Source organism: Chiloscyllium plagiosum, unplaced genomic scaffold, assembly GCF_037043375.1.
Source record: "Chiloscyllium plagiosum isolate Xiang-an unplaced genomic scaffold, Cpla_swu_hap1 HiC_scaffold_34, whole genome shotgun sequence".
In the NCBI taxonomy this organism is placed as follows: Eukaryota; Metazoa; Chordata; class Chondrichthyes; order Orectolobiformes; family Hemiscylliidae; genus Chiloscyllium; species Chiloscyllium plagiosum.
Genome location: NW_028270172.1, coordinates 51340466 through 51356689, shown reverse-complemented (window position 1 = coordinate 51356689; position 16224 = coordinate 51340466). Strand labels below are relative to the sequence as shown.

The 16224-nt window shown below is 43.0% G+C and overlaps 1 protein-coding gene across 1 annotated transcript in view; it reads left to right on the top strand.

The window, feature by feature from the left end:
- elovl2 (ELOVL fatty acid elongase 2) overlaps positions 1-16224 on the top strand; it is a 198171-nt gene that overhangs the window by 113790 nt on the left and 68157 nt on the right. The window contains exon 2 of the mRNA XM_043719004.2: positions 66-129. Coding sequence (XP_043574939.2) covers positions 66-129 — 64 coding nt within the window. The remainder of the gene's footprint in view (positions 1-65; positions 130-16224) is intronic.

Here is a 16224-nt window from a genome sequence, read left to right as displayed (position 1 = left end):
AAGGTTTTATGGCTGGACGTATAATATTATACATAAAACTAAAGTGATTTGAATATTTATTTCAGAACCAAATGGAATCGTTAGACAGACATGTGAATGTGTTAATAGACTACATGTTCGGTCCTAGAGGTAAGTCAATCTAATTAGACTGAAATCTGATGCATATGTAGGAAATATGGATACTGTCTGATGTGCACATATACACCCATTGTATACATAGAACATAGAACATAGAAGAATACAGCGCAGTACAGGCCCTTCGGCCCTCGATGTTGCGCCGATCCAAGCCCACCTAACCTACACTAGCCCACTATCCTCCATATGCCTATCCAATTAAATGCCCATAATGAGGGAGAGTCCACCACTGCTACTGGCAGGGCATTCCATGAACACACGACTCGCTGAGTAAAGATACCAAGTGATAGGAAACAAAGTAATGTTCAATACATAATTTTTAGTCTAGAGGAAGATTAGGGTTAGTGGAGTTCTCCATGGGTCAGTATTGGAATCCTTGTTTATTTCTGATATTTATTAATAGGGGCATGGATTACAGGAACAAGGAGATGAAATTGAACTTGCTTAAGGTGCTTGTTCTATCTCAGCTGAATAATTGTGTATAGCTGTGAGTGCCACATCAGAAAGATATAAATGCAATGAAGAGAACGTGGAGGCAATTTACAAGATTGATTTCAGGAATGAGAAACTTCAGTTATGAGGAGAGATTGAAGAAGCTGGGACTGTTCTCTTTGGAGAGAAGATGGCTGACAGGAGATTTGATAGAAGTTTTCAAAGCACGAACAGGCTGGATAGAGTAGATGGGGTGAAGCTGTTCTCACTTCTATGAGGAAAAGATGGGAGGGCATAGGTTTAAAGAAATGTGCAAAGAAGCAATTGATGAAAAGAAGTGAGAAAATTTATTTTTCCATATAGCAAGCAGTTAGGCTGCGCAATACACTGCCTAGAAATATGGAGGAGTCAGATTCAGTTGAGACATTCAAGAGAACTCTAAATTAATAGAAATAAAGTGCAAGCGTAAGTGGAAAAAACAGGAGGCTGGCTCTAGGTAACATTGTTCGAAGAGCTGCTGCAGGCATAAGCTTTGGATTAACCTTTTTCTGCACCATACCAATTCTGAAATTCTATGATAAATGCTATGTGTAACAGAATGAAAATTTTGCAAAAAGAAAATTTCACTTTCAAGCTTTTTGTCTTGCACTGATCAGGACTGACATAGGCATGCATTTGACATAGTCTACTTGGACTTCACTAATGCTTTTGAAAGAGCCCTGCATAGGATACTGGTAGTGAAGGTATAAGCTCATGGGATCCAAGAAAATTTGATTAATTGGATTCAAAATTGGCTGAGTGGCAGGAAGCAAAGGGTGTTCCTGTGACCTGTGTTCAGTGGAGTTCTGCTGAGATCAGTGTTGGGACTCTTGCTGCTTGTGGTATAAATAAGTTACATTGACTTGAATGTAGGAGGCATTTGGCCAGCATTGGCATTCCTGCTGCCATCTCACTCACCCCCTCAGGTCTGGAAATATCAGGTTTATCCTGGTGTGGAGTCTTCTCCCCATCAGTAACTCTGCTGGAGCTATCCCTGTTGTTGCATGTGGTGTGGTGTGGTCCTATAATTGAACAGGAACTGGGATAGTTTGGTGTCAAGTGACACTGTTTCTTTAAGCCTGCCTTCAATGTTTGGACCAGTCCTTCTGCTAGACTGTTGGACGATGGATAGTGTAGAGCTTTCCTTATGTGCTGAATGCCATTAGACTTTAGGAAATATTCAATTCCTGCTGGTAAATGATGTCCCATTATCAGCGACCAATACTTCTGGGAGTCCATGTATTTGGAATGATGCTCACAGCCTCTCAATTATCATCTCTGAGTTTGCCAGAAGAACGTTATGCCCACTTTGAATGGGTATCCACAATGACCAGGAATATTGAGCCCATAAAAGAGTCCAAGATTTATCCAACCATTCCCATGAATGTGGGGGTGTTGCTGGTGGCAAGTTTTGTCCTTATTAGCACTCTGGGCACTGCCCCACCGCTGCCCCAGGTTCCTGTGACTGGAGACCTGTGTTCAGTGGAGTTCTGCTGAGATCAGTGTTGGGACTCTTGCTGCTTGTGGAATAAATGACAGCATCCAAGCCTGACCATCACACACAGCCTTTTGCCACCATTTTTACCTTGGAAATCCTTGGATGACTGTGGTGGAGTTCTGCTGTGAGTTGGCCTAGGGTCCCTCTGCTCAGGACGTACCCTGAAGCTCTCTGATTGCCTACACTCAAGTGGTGTTCCCCAAGCTCAGTTGGGCAGGTGAGGGTGTCCTCTTCCATTGGGATGCTGTGTGATTGCCATGCTCCACTTCTTCCATTTTCTAATGTGGTTCCTGTTTGAAGTCCAGGTAGGCTTCAGCGAGTAGGCACTTCTGCATAGTTACGTCATTAATCCCACATACCAAATGATGCTTCATCATCTTATTCAGGGTTAACCCAAAATCACAGGCCTCTGCCAACCATCATAACCTCATCAAAAATCCTGATACGATTCCCCCAGTTCTCTAACAGCTGACTAAAACAGAAAGCATCTCAGGATTAGTGGAGGTTCAGGGTTGTAATATTCCTTAACCAACTTCGTCCACTCTTGGAAGGTTTTAGTGTCTGGAGCCTCTTATAACCAAAAATGCTGCAGGTCCACACGCAGTCGGAAGATTACTCATTGCTTTTCATTTGCCCCAACACCATGTGCCCAGAAAAAAAAATTCACACTCTTGTCACTGCTGAAATAACTGCAGAGAGGCTGGTTCTCGTCACCAAGTCTCCCTTTATTTACTAGTGCACAGTTCACTGGGAATCAACCAAGGAGATTCTAATCTCCTGGTTACTTTTTATTTCTTGGTCACACAGCATTATAATTCAGTGAATCTTAGTATTTGCATTAAGAGCACAAGATCAAAGAAAGGTGTGAATAAATAGTTTACAATCCATTATAAAGGACTCAAGCTCTCCAGAGAAAAATCAAATCTTGTGCATTTGACAATCCAAGTTATTGCACTCTTTCAAAAAAAATTGTTACACTTTGTTTTTCCCGAAAAGTAAAAATGCATTGCAATACACTAAAGTGAAGCCTGGGATTTGAAGCTCAATTCACATAACATCACGCATTGCTTTCAGCCCACACGCAGAGCTATAGATCCATACATGGAAACCAGTCCGAGGCCTACAAGCTGAAATATTGGCATAGAAGCCAAGTCTCGTAACCATGTCACCCCTTACTTTATAAGTGCATTAGCTAGCTTATGATCAGTCCTCAACTGAGATTCTAATGTCCCAGTTATTTTAGACAGCGCAGGCTTTCCTGATTGGGGTTGTTAACCTTGGCCAATCAAGAACCTTGTAGTCAACGAGATCCACCTGGTTCCAATCACTGCACAAGTCTTACTCCTTCAAGGTCTGAAGCTATTCTCCCACCAAACCCATTTGATACGAAAGTAGGTGTGATCAACATAAAATGCGACTGTCAAAAAAGTGCAAATGCAGGTAGTTCAGCTAAGTGTGGAAGTTTAAGAGTATAAATCTTAATCTTTTGTCTTCTTAAATTCTAGAAGGGAAGGGAAGGGAAGGGAAGGGAAGGGTAGACATTTAAGGGTTGTATTTTCTTTTCTTTAGGCCTAAGGAAAGTTTTTAAACAAACTCTCCTAGGGCTGTAACTACTTAATCTAATTAAGTGAACTGGTTAAATCTGATTCTTGTACACGGCGCTCCTTATTCTATAAAAGTAAGGCCTAAAGTCTCATAGCACAGGGTGTGACCAGCAAAAGACTGCAAATGCTGTGAGTTGAGCTGTGTGTGGGAGGGAGGCATTGTTATGCCTTGTCTGGCCATTTTTGCAAGGGACTGCTTTGTGGTTGAAGTGCTGCTTGTTAAATCTAATAACAGGCCTAGGTGAATACTATCCTTTTTTTGAGAAGGATGTTGTGACAAGGTAAGGGAAAGTTAAGCCCTTTCTTCTCCCCTAAGTCTGCTATATATTAAAGGGGCAGAGCTGGCAGTCAGTGGGGTGTTCTGCTCTCCTGTCAGATGTGGGATATCAAGGAGCAGTTGAGTGTCCCTGATGGCTATATCTGCAGGAAGTGTGTCTGGCAGCAGCTCCCCTCCAATCGCATGGGTCAATTGAAGCTGTAGTTAAAAGCAATGAGTTGTCTAGAGGCAGAAAATGTGATAGATAGTAGATTCAGGAAGGTGGTCACACTAAGTGCAGTCAGGTAGATGGGTGAGCTGCAAGGAGAGGGAGGCAGGGAGTGCAGGTGTTTCCTGTGGCTATCCCCCTTAAACAAATATCTTGTTTTGGAAAGTGTTAAGAGGATAACTCTCAGGGGAAAGTGCCAGCAGCGGGCAGATCTTTGGCACCACTCAGCTGTAAAAGCAGGGTATAAGAATGTGGTTCTGGAAAGGTACAGCCGTTCAGGCAGCAGCTGAGGAGCAGGAGAATTGAAGATCCCTAATGAAGGGCTTATGCCTGAATTGTCGATTCTCCTGCTCCTCGGATGCTGCCTGACTGGCTGTGCTTTCCAGCGCTACATTCTTTGACTGCGATCTCCAGCATCTACAGTGCTCACTTTCTCCCTGTAAAGAGGGTATGGGCATATCCAAATAAGCAATTGTTATGGGACTCTAGCCAGGGGCACAGACAGGCAGTTCTGCGGCTGTGAATGATGGTGTGTTGCCTCCCTAAAGCCAAGGTCATGGATGACTCCCTGTGGTTACAGCACATTCTCAAAGGGGGGGGGGGCATGGCGAGCTTCAAGTCATTTCACATATTAGTACCAATTATATATGTAGAAAAAGGGATGAGGTCCTACAGAGTGAATATAGGCAATTAGGCAGGAGATTATGGGTAGTAATCTCTGCATTACTCCCTGTGCCATGTGCTTGAGAGTAGCAATAAGAGGCAAGGGCAGATCAGTGCATGTCTGAGGAGCTGGGACAAGGATTCAGATTTTTGAACCATTGGGACCACTTCTAGGACAGAAATGACCTGTACAAAAGGGACATGTTGCACCTGAACTGAAGGGGTCCAGTATCATGGCAGGATGATTTGCTAGAGCTACTCGGGATTATTTAAGCTTCTCTGACAGTGGGGTGGGACTCTAAGCAGCAGTGAGACAAGAGAGAATGTTGAGGGCCGGTACAGAAAGTAAAGAGCATGTTAAGTATTCTATGCTGGAGAATGAGGATAGATTATTGAATTAAACTGCATTTATTTTAATGCAAGAGGCTGATAGATCTGGCAGCTGAACCCAGCATGGATGGAAATGTGGAAATGGGATATCATTGTCATCACAGAAACATGCTGTGGGAGGAATAGAACTGATCGCTCAATGTTCTGGGGTACAGAAGCAATAGAAAGGATAACAGGGAAGACGAGGTGGGGGTGGGGTGGTAACATTTTTTGATTAGGGAACACCTCATGGTATACTTGGAGAGGATATTTATCCTCTAGCGAAGAGGATAAATAGGGTGGTCAGTAGGACTTTAAACTTCTGAGTTGGGGGGAAGGGAAAGTGAAAGCAACAGGGAGTATGGAGGTAAATGGCAAGATTAGCAGCAGGATAGAATGTTTCCAGGCGGATTTAAAATTGAGGCAGACTGAGAATGCAGTAAAAAGCAAGGATAACTTAGGACATATGACTTCCAACATCTCTAATGATAAGGAAGTTAGCATTAAGGCACTTTACCTGAATGCTCATAGCATACATAACAAAGCCGATGAACTAATGGCACAGATAATAGTGAATGATTATGATGTAGTAGGCATCACAGAGACTTGGTTACAGGGGGGTCAGGACTGGCAGTTAAACCTCCATGGTTTTTCAACTTATCGAAAAGACAGAGAGGTGGGCAGAGGGGGTGGGGTTGCCTTGTTAGTTAAGAACAAAATTAAATCTATGGTATTGAATGACATAGCGTCGGATGATGTGGAGTCTGTGTGGGTGGAATTGAGGAACCACAAAGGCAAAAAAAAACATAATTGGAGTTGTGTATAGACCTCCTAACAGTGGTCAGGACCAGGGATGCAACATGTACCGGGAAATAGAGAAGGCATGTCAGAAAGGCAAGGTTACATTGATCATGGGAGACTTCAATATGCAGGTGGACTGGGTAAATAATGTTGTTAGTGGATCTAAAGAAAGGGAATTCATGGAATGCTTACAGGATGGCTTTTTGGAACAGCTTGTCATGGAGCCCACAAGAGAGCAGGCTATTCTGGACCTAGTGCTTTGCAATGAACCAGACTCTATAAAAGATCTTAAAGTAAGGGAACCCTTAGGAAGTAGCGACCCATAATATGATAGAGTTCAGTCTGGAGTTTGAAAGGGAGAAGGCAAAATCGGATGTAATGGTGTTACAGTTGAATAAAGGTAATTATGAGGGCATGAGAGAGGAACTGACTAAAATAGACTGGAAGCAGAGGCTAACCGGGAAGACAGTAGAGCAAAAATGGCAGGAGTTTGTAGGTATAATTGAGGACACTGTACAGAGGTTCATTCCCAAGAAAAGAAAGATTAACCGGGGAGGGATTAGACAACCTTGGCTGACAAAGGAAGTCAGGAAATGTATTAAAGAAAAAGAGAGATCCTATAAAGTGGCTAAGAACAGTGGGAAATCAGAAGATTGGGAGGGATACAAAAGCAAACAGAGGATAACAAAGAGTGTAATAAGAAAGGAGAGGATCAAATATGAAGGTAGGCTAGCCAGTAATATTAGAAATAATAGTAAAAGTTTCTTTCAGTACATAAGAAACAAACGACAGGCAAAAGTAGACATTGGGCCACTTCAAACTGATGCAGGAAGCCTAGTGATGGGAGATAAGGAAATAGCAGGAGAACTTAACAAGTACTTTGCGTCAGTCTTCACAGTGGAAGAAATGAGTAATATCCCAAAAATTAAAGGGTGTCACGGGGCTGAGTTGAGTATGGTTGCCATTACGAAAGAGATAGTGCTAGAAAAGTTAAAAAGTCTTAAAATTGATAAATCTCCTGGCCCCGATGGGATACACCCTAGAGTTCTGAGAGAGGTGGCTGAGGAAATAGCAGAGGCATTGGTTGAGATCTTTCAAGAGTCACTGGAGTCAGGAAAGGTCCCGGATGATTGGAAGATGGCTGTTGTAACCCCCTTGTTCAAGAAAGGATCAAGGCAAAAGATGGAAAATTATAGGCCAATCAGCTTAACCTCGGTTGTTGGTAAAATTCCAGAATCCATCATTAAGGATGAGGTTTCTAAATTCTTGGAAGAGCAGAGTCTGATTAGAACAAGTCAACATGGATTTAGTAAAGGGAGGTCATGCCTGACAAACCTGTTGGAATTTTTTGAAGAGGTAACAAGTAGGTTAGACCAGGGAAACCCAGTGGATGTGGTCTATCTAGACTTTCAAAAGGCCTTTGATAAGGTGCCACACGGGAGGCTGCTGAGCAAGGTGAGGGCCCATGGTGTTCGAGGTGAGCTGCTGGGATGGATTGAGGATTGGCTGTCTAACAGAAGGCAGAGAGTTGGGATAAAAGGTTCTTTTTCAGAATGGCAGCCGGTGACGAGCGGTGTCCCGCAGGGTTCAGTGCTGGGGCCACAGCTGTTCGCATTATATATTAACGATTTGGATGAGGGAACCGGGGGCATTCTAGCGAAGTTTGCCGATGATACGAAGTTAGGTGGACAGGCAGGTAGTACTGAGGAAGTGGGGAGGCTGCAGAAGGATCTTGACAGGTTGGGAGAGTGGTCCAGGAAATGGCTGATGGAATTTAACGTGAGCAAGTGCGAGGTCTTGCACTTTGGCAAAAAGAATAAAAGCATAGACTACTTTCTAAATGGTGAGAAAATTAATAAAGCCAAAGCACAAAGGGATCTGGGAGTGCTAGTCCAGGATTCTCTAAAGGTAAACATGCAGGTTGAGTCCGTGATTAAGAAAGCGAATGCAATGTTGTCTCTTATCTCAAGAGGGTTGGAATATAAAAGCAGAGATGTACTACTAAGACTTTATAAAGCTCTGGTTAGGCCCCATTTGGAGTACTGTGTCCAGTTTTGGTCCCCACACCTCAGGAAGGACATACTGGCACTGGAACGTGTCCAGCGGAGATTCACACGGATGATCCCTGGAATGACAGGTCTAACATATGAGGAACGGCTGAGGATACTGGGATTGTATTCGTTGGAGTTTAGAAGATTAAGGGGAGACTTAATAGAGACGTACAAAATAATACATGGCTTGGAAAAGGTGGATGCTAGGAAATTGTTTCAGTTAAACGAGGAGACTAGGACCCGTGGACACAGCCTTAGAATTAGAGGGGGTCATTTCAGAACAGAAATGCGGAGGCATTTCTTCAGCCAGAGAGTGGTGGGCCTGTGGAATTCATTGCCACGGAGTGCAGTGGAAGCCGGGATGCTAAATGTCTTCAAGGCCGAGATTGATAGATTCTTGTTGTCTCGGGGAATTAAGGGCTACGGGGAGAACGCTGGTAAGTGGAGCTGAAATGCGCATCAGCCATGATTGAATGGCGGAGTGGACTTGATGGGCCGAATGGCCTTACTTCCACTCCTATGTCTTATGGTCTTATATTCCATGGGATTGTCTGGTGAAGCTATATGGGTGGAACTATGAAATAAGGATGTGATAACTTTGATGGAATTATACTCTAGACCCTCCAATAGTTAGTGGTAAATTGAGGAGCAAATATGTAGGGAGGTCACAGCTGTAAGAATAATAAGGATGTAATGGTTGGGGACTTTAACTTTCCAACCTAGACTGTGACTGCCATAGTATTAAGGTCTTGGATAGGGTGTAATTTTAAGTACATTCAAGTGACAGTGTTATTGTGGGAGCGCTGTGGGACCAGTGACCATAATTCTATTAGTTTTAAAAAGTTATGGAAAAGGATAAGCCTGGTTCATGAGTGAATTTTCCAAATTGGAGCAAAGGCCATTTTTGATGGTATTAAACAAAACTTTCAAAAATTGATTGGGGGAGGCAGTTCATGGATAAAGAGATGTCTGGCAAATGGAAGGCTTTCAAAAGCATGAAAATAAGCAGTCAGCATGTTCCTGTTAGTGTGAAGGGCAAAGTAGGAAACACTCCATAACCAGAGATATTGAGACTCTGGTCAAGATGAAGGAAGCATATGTCTGGAATAATCAGAATCAAGCTGGGATCAAGTGAATCCCTTGAAGTATAGAGTGTGTAGGAGTACATTGAACAGGGAAATTAGGAGGGCAAAAAGGGGACATGAGAACTTTGGCAGATAAGGTTAAGGAGAATCCAAAGAGATTCTTCAAGGATATTGAGGGCAATTGAGTAACTAGGGAGAAAATAAGGCCCCTTAAAGATCAATAAGGCCATCTATGTGTGGAACCACATGAGATGAGTGAGATCCTAAACCAATATTTACAGCAGTATTTAATGTGGAGAAAGACATGGAAGCTAGGGAACTCGACAAATAGTGGTGTCTTTAAAAGTGTCCATATTACTGAAGAGGAGCTGGAATGCATAAAGGTAGGTAAATCCTCGGAATCTGATCAAGAGTCTCTGAAGACATTGTGGGAAGCTAGGGAGGAAATAGTGGTGCCTAGAGGAGATATTTATATCATTGACAGCCATGAATGATTGGGGAAGACTGGAGGGTCACTAATGCAGTTCCATAATTTAAGACCGGAAGAAAAAGCTGGGGAACGTAAGACTGGTGAACTTAACATCAATGATGGCTAAATTACAGTAGGGATTCTGAGAGGCAGGATCTCCATGTATTTGGAAAGGCAATGACTGATTAGGGATAGTCAGTTTGGCTTTGTGCATAGAAAATAATGTGTCTCAGACTTGATTGAGTTTTTTGAAGAGGGAATCCAAGATGGAGGATGAGAAAAATGTCTGTAAGAGCTGCTCCTTTTTTCGAGGTATCTTATGCTGGGGTGATGCCCTTGAATTGCAGGGGCAGCAATTACTGTTTTACATGCTGTTGCATTGTTTTGGAGCTTTGGGGGAAAAAGATCAAAACAACAGCACTTTTTAAAAGGAGGAAGGCAGTCAAAAAGCAGTGACCACATTGTCAGTGAGGGAGGGAGAGACAGAAACCTGCACTAACTGACACAGCAGTAAATCTGCACAGTTACTGCCTTTGCTGTTTGAATTCATGTGTCTAGGAAAAATGAACAAACAGTGAAATTCACAGCTGACCTTGGAGGAACCTGTGTGGGAGAGCTCACAGCACAGGTACAGAAAAGTGCATAGTTTTTAATGTGTAACCTTGCTGTAAGTCTACAGTAGCAAGTAAAATGGATTCCTTCTTGATGTTTTATTGAGAGATCTCTTGATTAAACTTTAAAAATATAAACTATAAGTACTAAGTTAGCTTAGAGCACTGCTTTTTTAAGAGCAAAAATGCAGTGCTATTTTCTGGGTCTGTAGGTTGTGAAGGAGCAAAGATGGCCTTTAGTAGGGTGATATGCTCTTCCTGTTGGATGTGGGAATTTAGGGAGAGTTTTCATGTTACTGATGATTATGTCTGCAGGAAGTGTCTTTGATTGTGAATCCTATTTTATTGCATGGATCAGTTGGGGCGGCAGTTAGAGGTAATGAGGAATTTATAAGTGCTAGGGAGTGTGATGGATGGCAGTTATCAGAAGAGAGAAAAGTTGCAGATACAGTCACATAGATGGGTTAACTCCAGGAAAGGTAGGAGAGGTAGGCAGGTAGTGGGCACAAGTCTTCTGTGGCTATCCCCATTTCAAACAAGTATGCTGTTTTGGAAAATGTAGGGGGTGATGGACTGTCAGGGGAATGCAGCAAGGAGAGCCACGTTTCTGGTATCGAGACAGACTCTAATGTAATGAGGGGTATGTCTGGTTCCAAGCGATCAATTGTGTTAGGGGACTCTCTAGTCAGAGGCACAGACAGACATTTCTGTGGCCAGCAGCGAAAAATCAATGGTGTTGCCTCCCTTGATCCAGGATCAAGGATGTCAGTGGGTGCAGAATCCTCTCAAAAGGGAGAGGAACCAACAGGAGGTCACTGTACATATTGGAACTAACAACGTAGGATGGGAAAAGGACGAGATTCCGAAGGGAGAATGTAGAAAGTTAGACAGGAATTTAAAAAGGTCCTCGAGTAGTAATATCTGCATTACTCCCAATGCTATGAGCTAGTGAGGGTAGGAATAGGAGGATAGAGCAGCTGAGTATGTGGATGAGAAGCTGTTGCGTAGGAGATGAGTTCACACTTTTGGATCATTGGAAGCTCTTCTGGGGTAGAAGTTACCTGTACACGAAGGATGAATTGCACTGGAATTGGAGGGGGACTAATATATTGGCAGGGAGATTTGCCAGAGCTGCTCGGGAGGATTTAAACTAGTAAGGTGGGGGGTGGGAGCTAGGGAAATACTGAGGAAAGATCAATTTGAGACTGGTACAATCGAGAAAGTTAGCGACTTTGGACAGACAGGAACAAAGCCGAGAACAAGGTAGGGCTGAAATTAAATTGTATTTACTTCAATGGAAGAGGCCTAACAGGGAGAGCAAATGAACTCAGGGCATGGTGAGGAACATGGGTCTGGGATATCACAGTAATTACAAAGATGTGGCTTAGGAATGGACAGGACAGGCAGCTTAATGTTCCAGGATACAAATGCTACAGGAAGGATAGAAAGGAGGCAAGAGAGGAAGGAGAGTGGCATTTTTGATAGCTATAGCATTACTGCTGTACTGGGAATACATCCAGGGAAGTTATTTAGGCAGAACTGAGAAAGAGTTGATCACCTTATTGGGATTGCATAATAGACCGTCTAATAGTCAGCGGGAAATTGAGAAACAAATTTTTAAGGAGATTTCAGTTATTTGTAAAAATAGGGTGGTTATGGTAGGGGATTTTAACTTTCCAAACATAGACTGGGACTGCCACCGTTTTAAGGGTGTAGATGGAGATATTGATAGAAAAGGATTGACCAGATCTAAAAGTTGAAGTTCTAAATTGGAGGAAGGCTAATTTTGTTGGTATTAGGCAAGAGTTCCCAAAAACTGATTGGGGGCAGATACTTGCAGGTAAAGGGATGGCTGGAAAATGGGAAGCCTTCAAAAATGAGATAATGAGTCCAGACACAGACATGTAGGCTAAAAGGAAAGGCTGGTAGATGCAGGGAATGCTGGATGACTAGAGAAACTGAGGTTTTGATTAAGACAGGAGAGATTGAGAGAATCCTTAGAATACAAAGGCAGTAAGGAGTATAGTTAAGAAATAAATCAGGAAGGCAAAAAGGGGACATGAGATAGCTTTGACGAATGTGGTTAAGGTGAATCAAAAGAATTGTTATAAATAAATTAAGGACAAAAGGGTAACGAGGGAGAGAACAGGCCCCCTCAAAGATCAGCAAGGTGGCCTTTGTGTGGAGTCACAGGAGGTGGAGGAGATACTAAACGAATGTTTTGCATCAGTGTTTACTGTGGAGAAGGAAAAGGAAGCTATAGAATGTAGGGAAATAGATGGTGATATCTTAAAAAATTACAGGGGAGGAGGTGTTGGATGTCTTGAAATGCATAAGAGTGGATTAATCCCCAGGACCTGATCAGGTGTACTCTAGAACTGTGGAAAGCTAGGCAAGTGATTGCTGGGCCCCTTGCTGAGATATTTGGATCATTGATAGTCACAGCTGAGGTGCTAGAAAACTAGAGGTTGGCTAACGTAGTGCCACTATTTAAGAAAGGTGGTAAGGAAAAGTCAGGGAACTATAGACCGGTGAGCCTGACATCGGTGGTGGGCATATTATTGGAGGGAATCCTAAGGGACAGGATGTACATGTATTTGGAAAGGCAAGGACTGATTAAGGATAGTCAACGTGGCTTTGTGCGTGGGAAATTGTCTCTCAAACCTGATTGAGTTTTTTTGAAGAAATAACAAAGGGGATTGATGGGGGCAGAGCAGTGAACATGATTTATATGGACTTCACTAAGACGCTTGACAAGGTTCCTCATGGTTAGCAAGATTAGAGCACATGGAATACAGGGAAATTAGCCATTTGGATACAGAACTGGCTCGAAGGTAGAATGTGATGGTGGAGGGTTGTTTTTCAGGAGGCCTGTAACCAGTTGTGGATTGGTGCTGGGTTCACTACTTTTTGTCATTTATATAAATGATTTGCATATGAACATAGGAGGTATAGTTAGTATGTTTGCAGATGACAAAATTGGTGGTGTGATGATCAGCAAAGAAGGTTACTTTTGAGTATAAAGGGATCTAGATTGATGAGCCAATGGGCTGTGGAGGGTGCAGATGGAGTTTAATTTAGATAAATGTAAAGTGCTGATTTTTGGGAAAGCAAATCAGAGCAGGACTTATACACTTAATGGTAAGGTCCTAGGGAGTGTTGCTGAACAAAAACACCTTGCAGTGCAGGTTCAAAGTGGAGTTGCAGGTGGATAGGATAGTGAAGCAGGCATTTGGTATGCTTTCCTTTATTGGTCAGAATATTGAGTACAGGAGTTGGGAGGTCATGTTGTGGCTGTACAGGACATTGATTAGGTCACATTTGGCATATTGCGGGCAATCTGGTCTCCCTCCGATAGGAAGGATTTTGTGAAACTAGAAATGGTTAAGAAATTATTTACAAGGATATTGCCAGGATTGGAGGATGTGAGCTATTCAGAGAAGCTGAATATGCTGGGGCTGTTTTTCCTGGAACGTCGGAGGCTGAGGGGTGACCTTTTTATACAGGTTTATAAAATCATGAAGGGCATGTGGAGGATAAATATACAAGGTCTTTCACCGGGGTGGGGGGAGTCCAGAACTAGAGGTCATAGGTTTAGGGTGAAAAGGGTAGGATATGAAAAGTGACCTAAAGGGCAACTTTTTGATGCAGAGGGTGGTACGTGTATGGAATGAGCTGCCAGAGGAGTTTGTGGAGGCTGGTACAATTAAAGCATTTAAAGGCATCTGGTTGGGTATACGAATGGGAAGCATTTAGAGGATATGGACCATGTGCTGGCAAATGGGAATACATTAGATTAGGATATCTGGTTGACATGGATAAGTCAGACTGAAGGGTCCGTTTCTGTGCTGGACATCTCGACCACTCCAAGTGACCAAGGAGATGAAGGCAGAGAAGTAGATGTTGTCTAATTGGACTTTAGAAAGCCCTTCAAGATTCCATATAGTGACATAGTTAGTGAGGTTAAATCATATGGGGTCTAGCCAGTGCTAGCCAAATGCATACAAATTGGTTTGATGGTTCTGAGATAGAAGGCAGTGGTAGAAAATTGCTGTTCAAGCCAAAGGCCTGTGCCAGAGGTATGCTCCGAGGATATATGCTGGCTCCACTGTTGTCACGTTTATACAAACCATTTGAGTGAGAATATAGGAGACATGTTTAGTAGGTTTGTGGATGACACAAAATTGGTCATGAGTAGACAGTGAAGAATGCTATTTAAGAAAACCTAAGATCTTGATTAACATGGGCCAGTGGGCCCTGAGTTAATTTTAGATAAATGCAGTTTTGCAGTTTGGGAAGACCAATTAGTGCAGGACTTACGCAGTTAATGGTAGGGCCCTGGGGTGTTGTGTTGAACAAAAGATCTGGGGATGCAGGTTCATTGTTCCTTGAAAGTGGCTTCACAGATCATGTTTGGCACTTGTGATTTCATCGCTGAGGATTGGGTACAGGGGTTAGGGCATCATGTTATGATTGTACAAGACATTGGTAAGACCACATTTCAAAACCTGTGTATAGTTATGGTCGATCTGGTACAGGAAAGATATTATTAAACTGGAAAGAGTGCGGAAAAAGGTTTAACAAGGATGTTGCTGACAATGGAGCAATTGGGTTATAGAACATAAAGTACAGAACAGGCTCTTTGGCCCACAATATTGTGCCGAGGATTCATCCCAACGTAAAATAACCTAACCTATGCACCCTTCAATTCAGTGATGTCCATATGCATGTCCAGCAGTTGCTTAAATATCCCTAATGAATCTGCTTCCACCACCACCGCTGGCAACACATTGCTTGCATTCGCAACTCTCTGCATAAAGAACCTACCTCTGATGTCTCCTCTAAAACTTCCTCATAAAATCTTAACTATGACCCCTTGTGCCAGTCAATCCTGCCCTGGGGAAAAGTCTCTGGCTATTGACTCTATCTATGCTTCTCATTATCTTGTATACCTCAATCAGGTCACCTCTCTCTTTATCCTTCTTTGCATCCTCTCCAAAGCCTCTATCTTTCCTATAGTAGGGTGACCAGAGCTGGACACAATATTCTAAGTGTGGTCTCACCAGGGACTTGTAGAGCTGTGGCAAAACCTCATAGCTCTTAAACTCAATCCTCCTTTTAATGAAAGCCAAAACACCATATGCTTTCTTAACCCTATCCACTTGGGTGGCAACTTTGAGGGATCTATGTACTTAAACACCAAGATCCCTCTGTTCCTCCACACTGTCAAGAATCATATAACATAGAAAAATACAGCGCAGTACAGGCCCTTTGGCCCTCGATGTTGTGCCGATCCAAGCCCACGTAACCTACACTAGCCCACTATCCTCCATATGCTTATCCAATGCCCATAAAGAGGGAGAGTCCACCACTGCTACTGGCAGGGCATTCCATGAACTCACGACTCAGAATCCTGTCTTTAATCCTATATTCAGCATTTGAGTTCAGCCTTCCAAAATGTATCACTTCGCATTTATCCAGGTTGAACTCCATCTGCCATTTCTGTCGCGCTGCAGCCTGCAGTACCCTCTATACTATTGACGACACCTCCAACCTTTGTCATCTGCAAATTTACTAACCCACTCCTCAACCTCCTCATCCAAGTCATTTGTAAAAACTACAAAGAGCAGAGACCTTGCAGGACACCACTCAACCCTGTCTTCCAAGCAGAAAGTTTCCATCTACAAGCACTCTATGCCTTCTGTCAGCCAACCAATTCTGAATCTAGATAGCCAAATTTGCCGAGAAGTGCAAGGGAGGAGCGAAGGACGACTTAAGTGGGTGACCTCTAAACCCGAGTCTCTACACCATATGGCCTCCCTCCAACCCACCTCCTCTAACCTTACTACAAGTCTGTAAACTAGGTAAGCTTTCAGGTTTCTTTTTCTTCTTCTCTTCCTTTGTTTAATTCTGAGTAGGCTTTCAGAGTAGCAGGATATGGATGTTAGGATAGTTGCATGTTCCTCCTGCAGAATGTGGCAG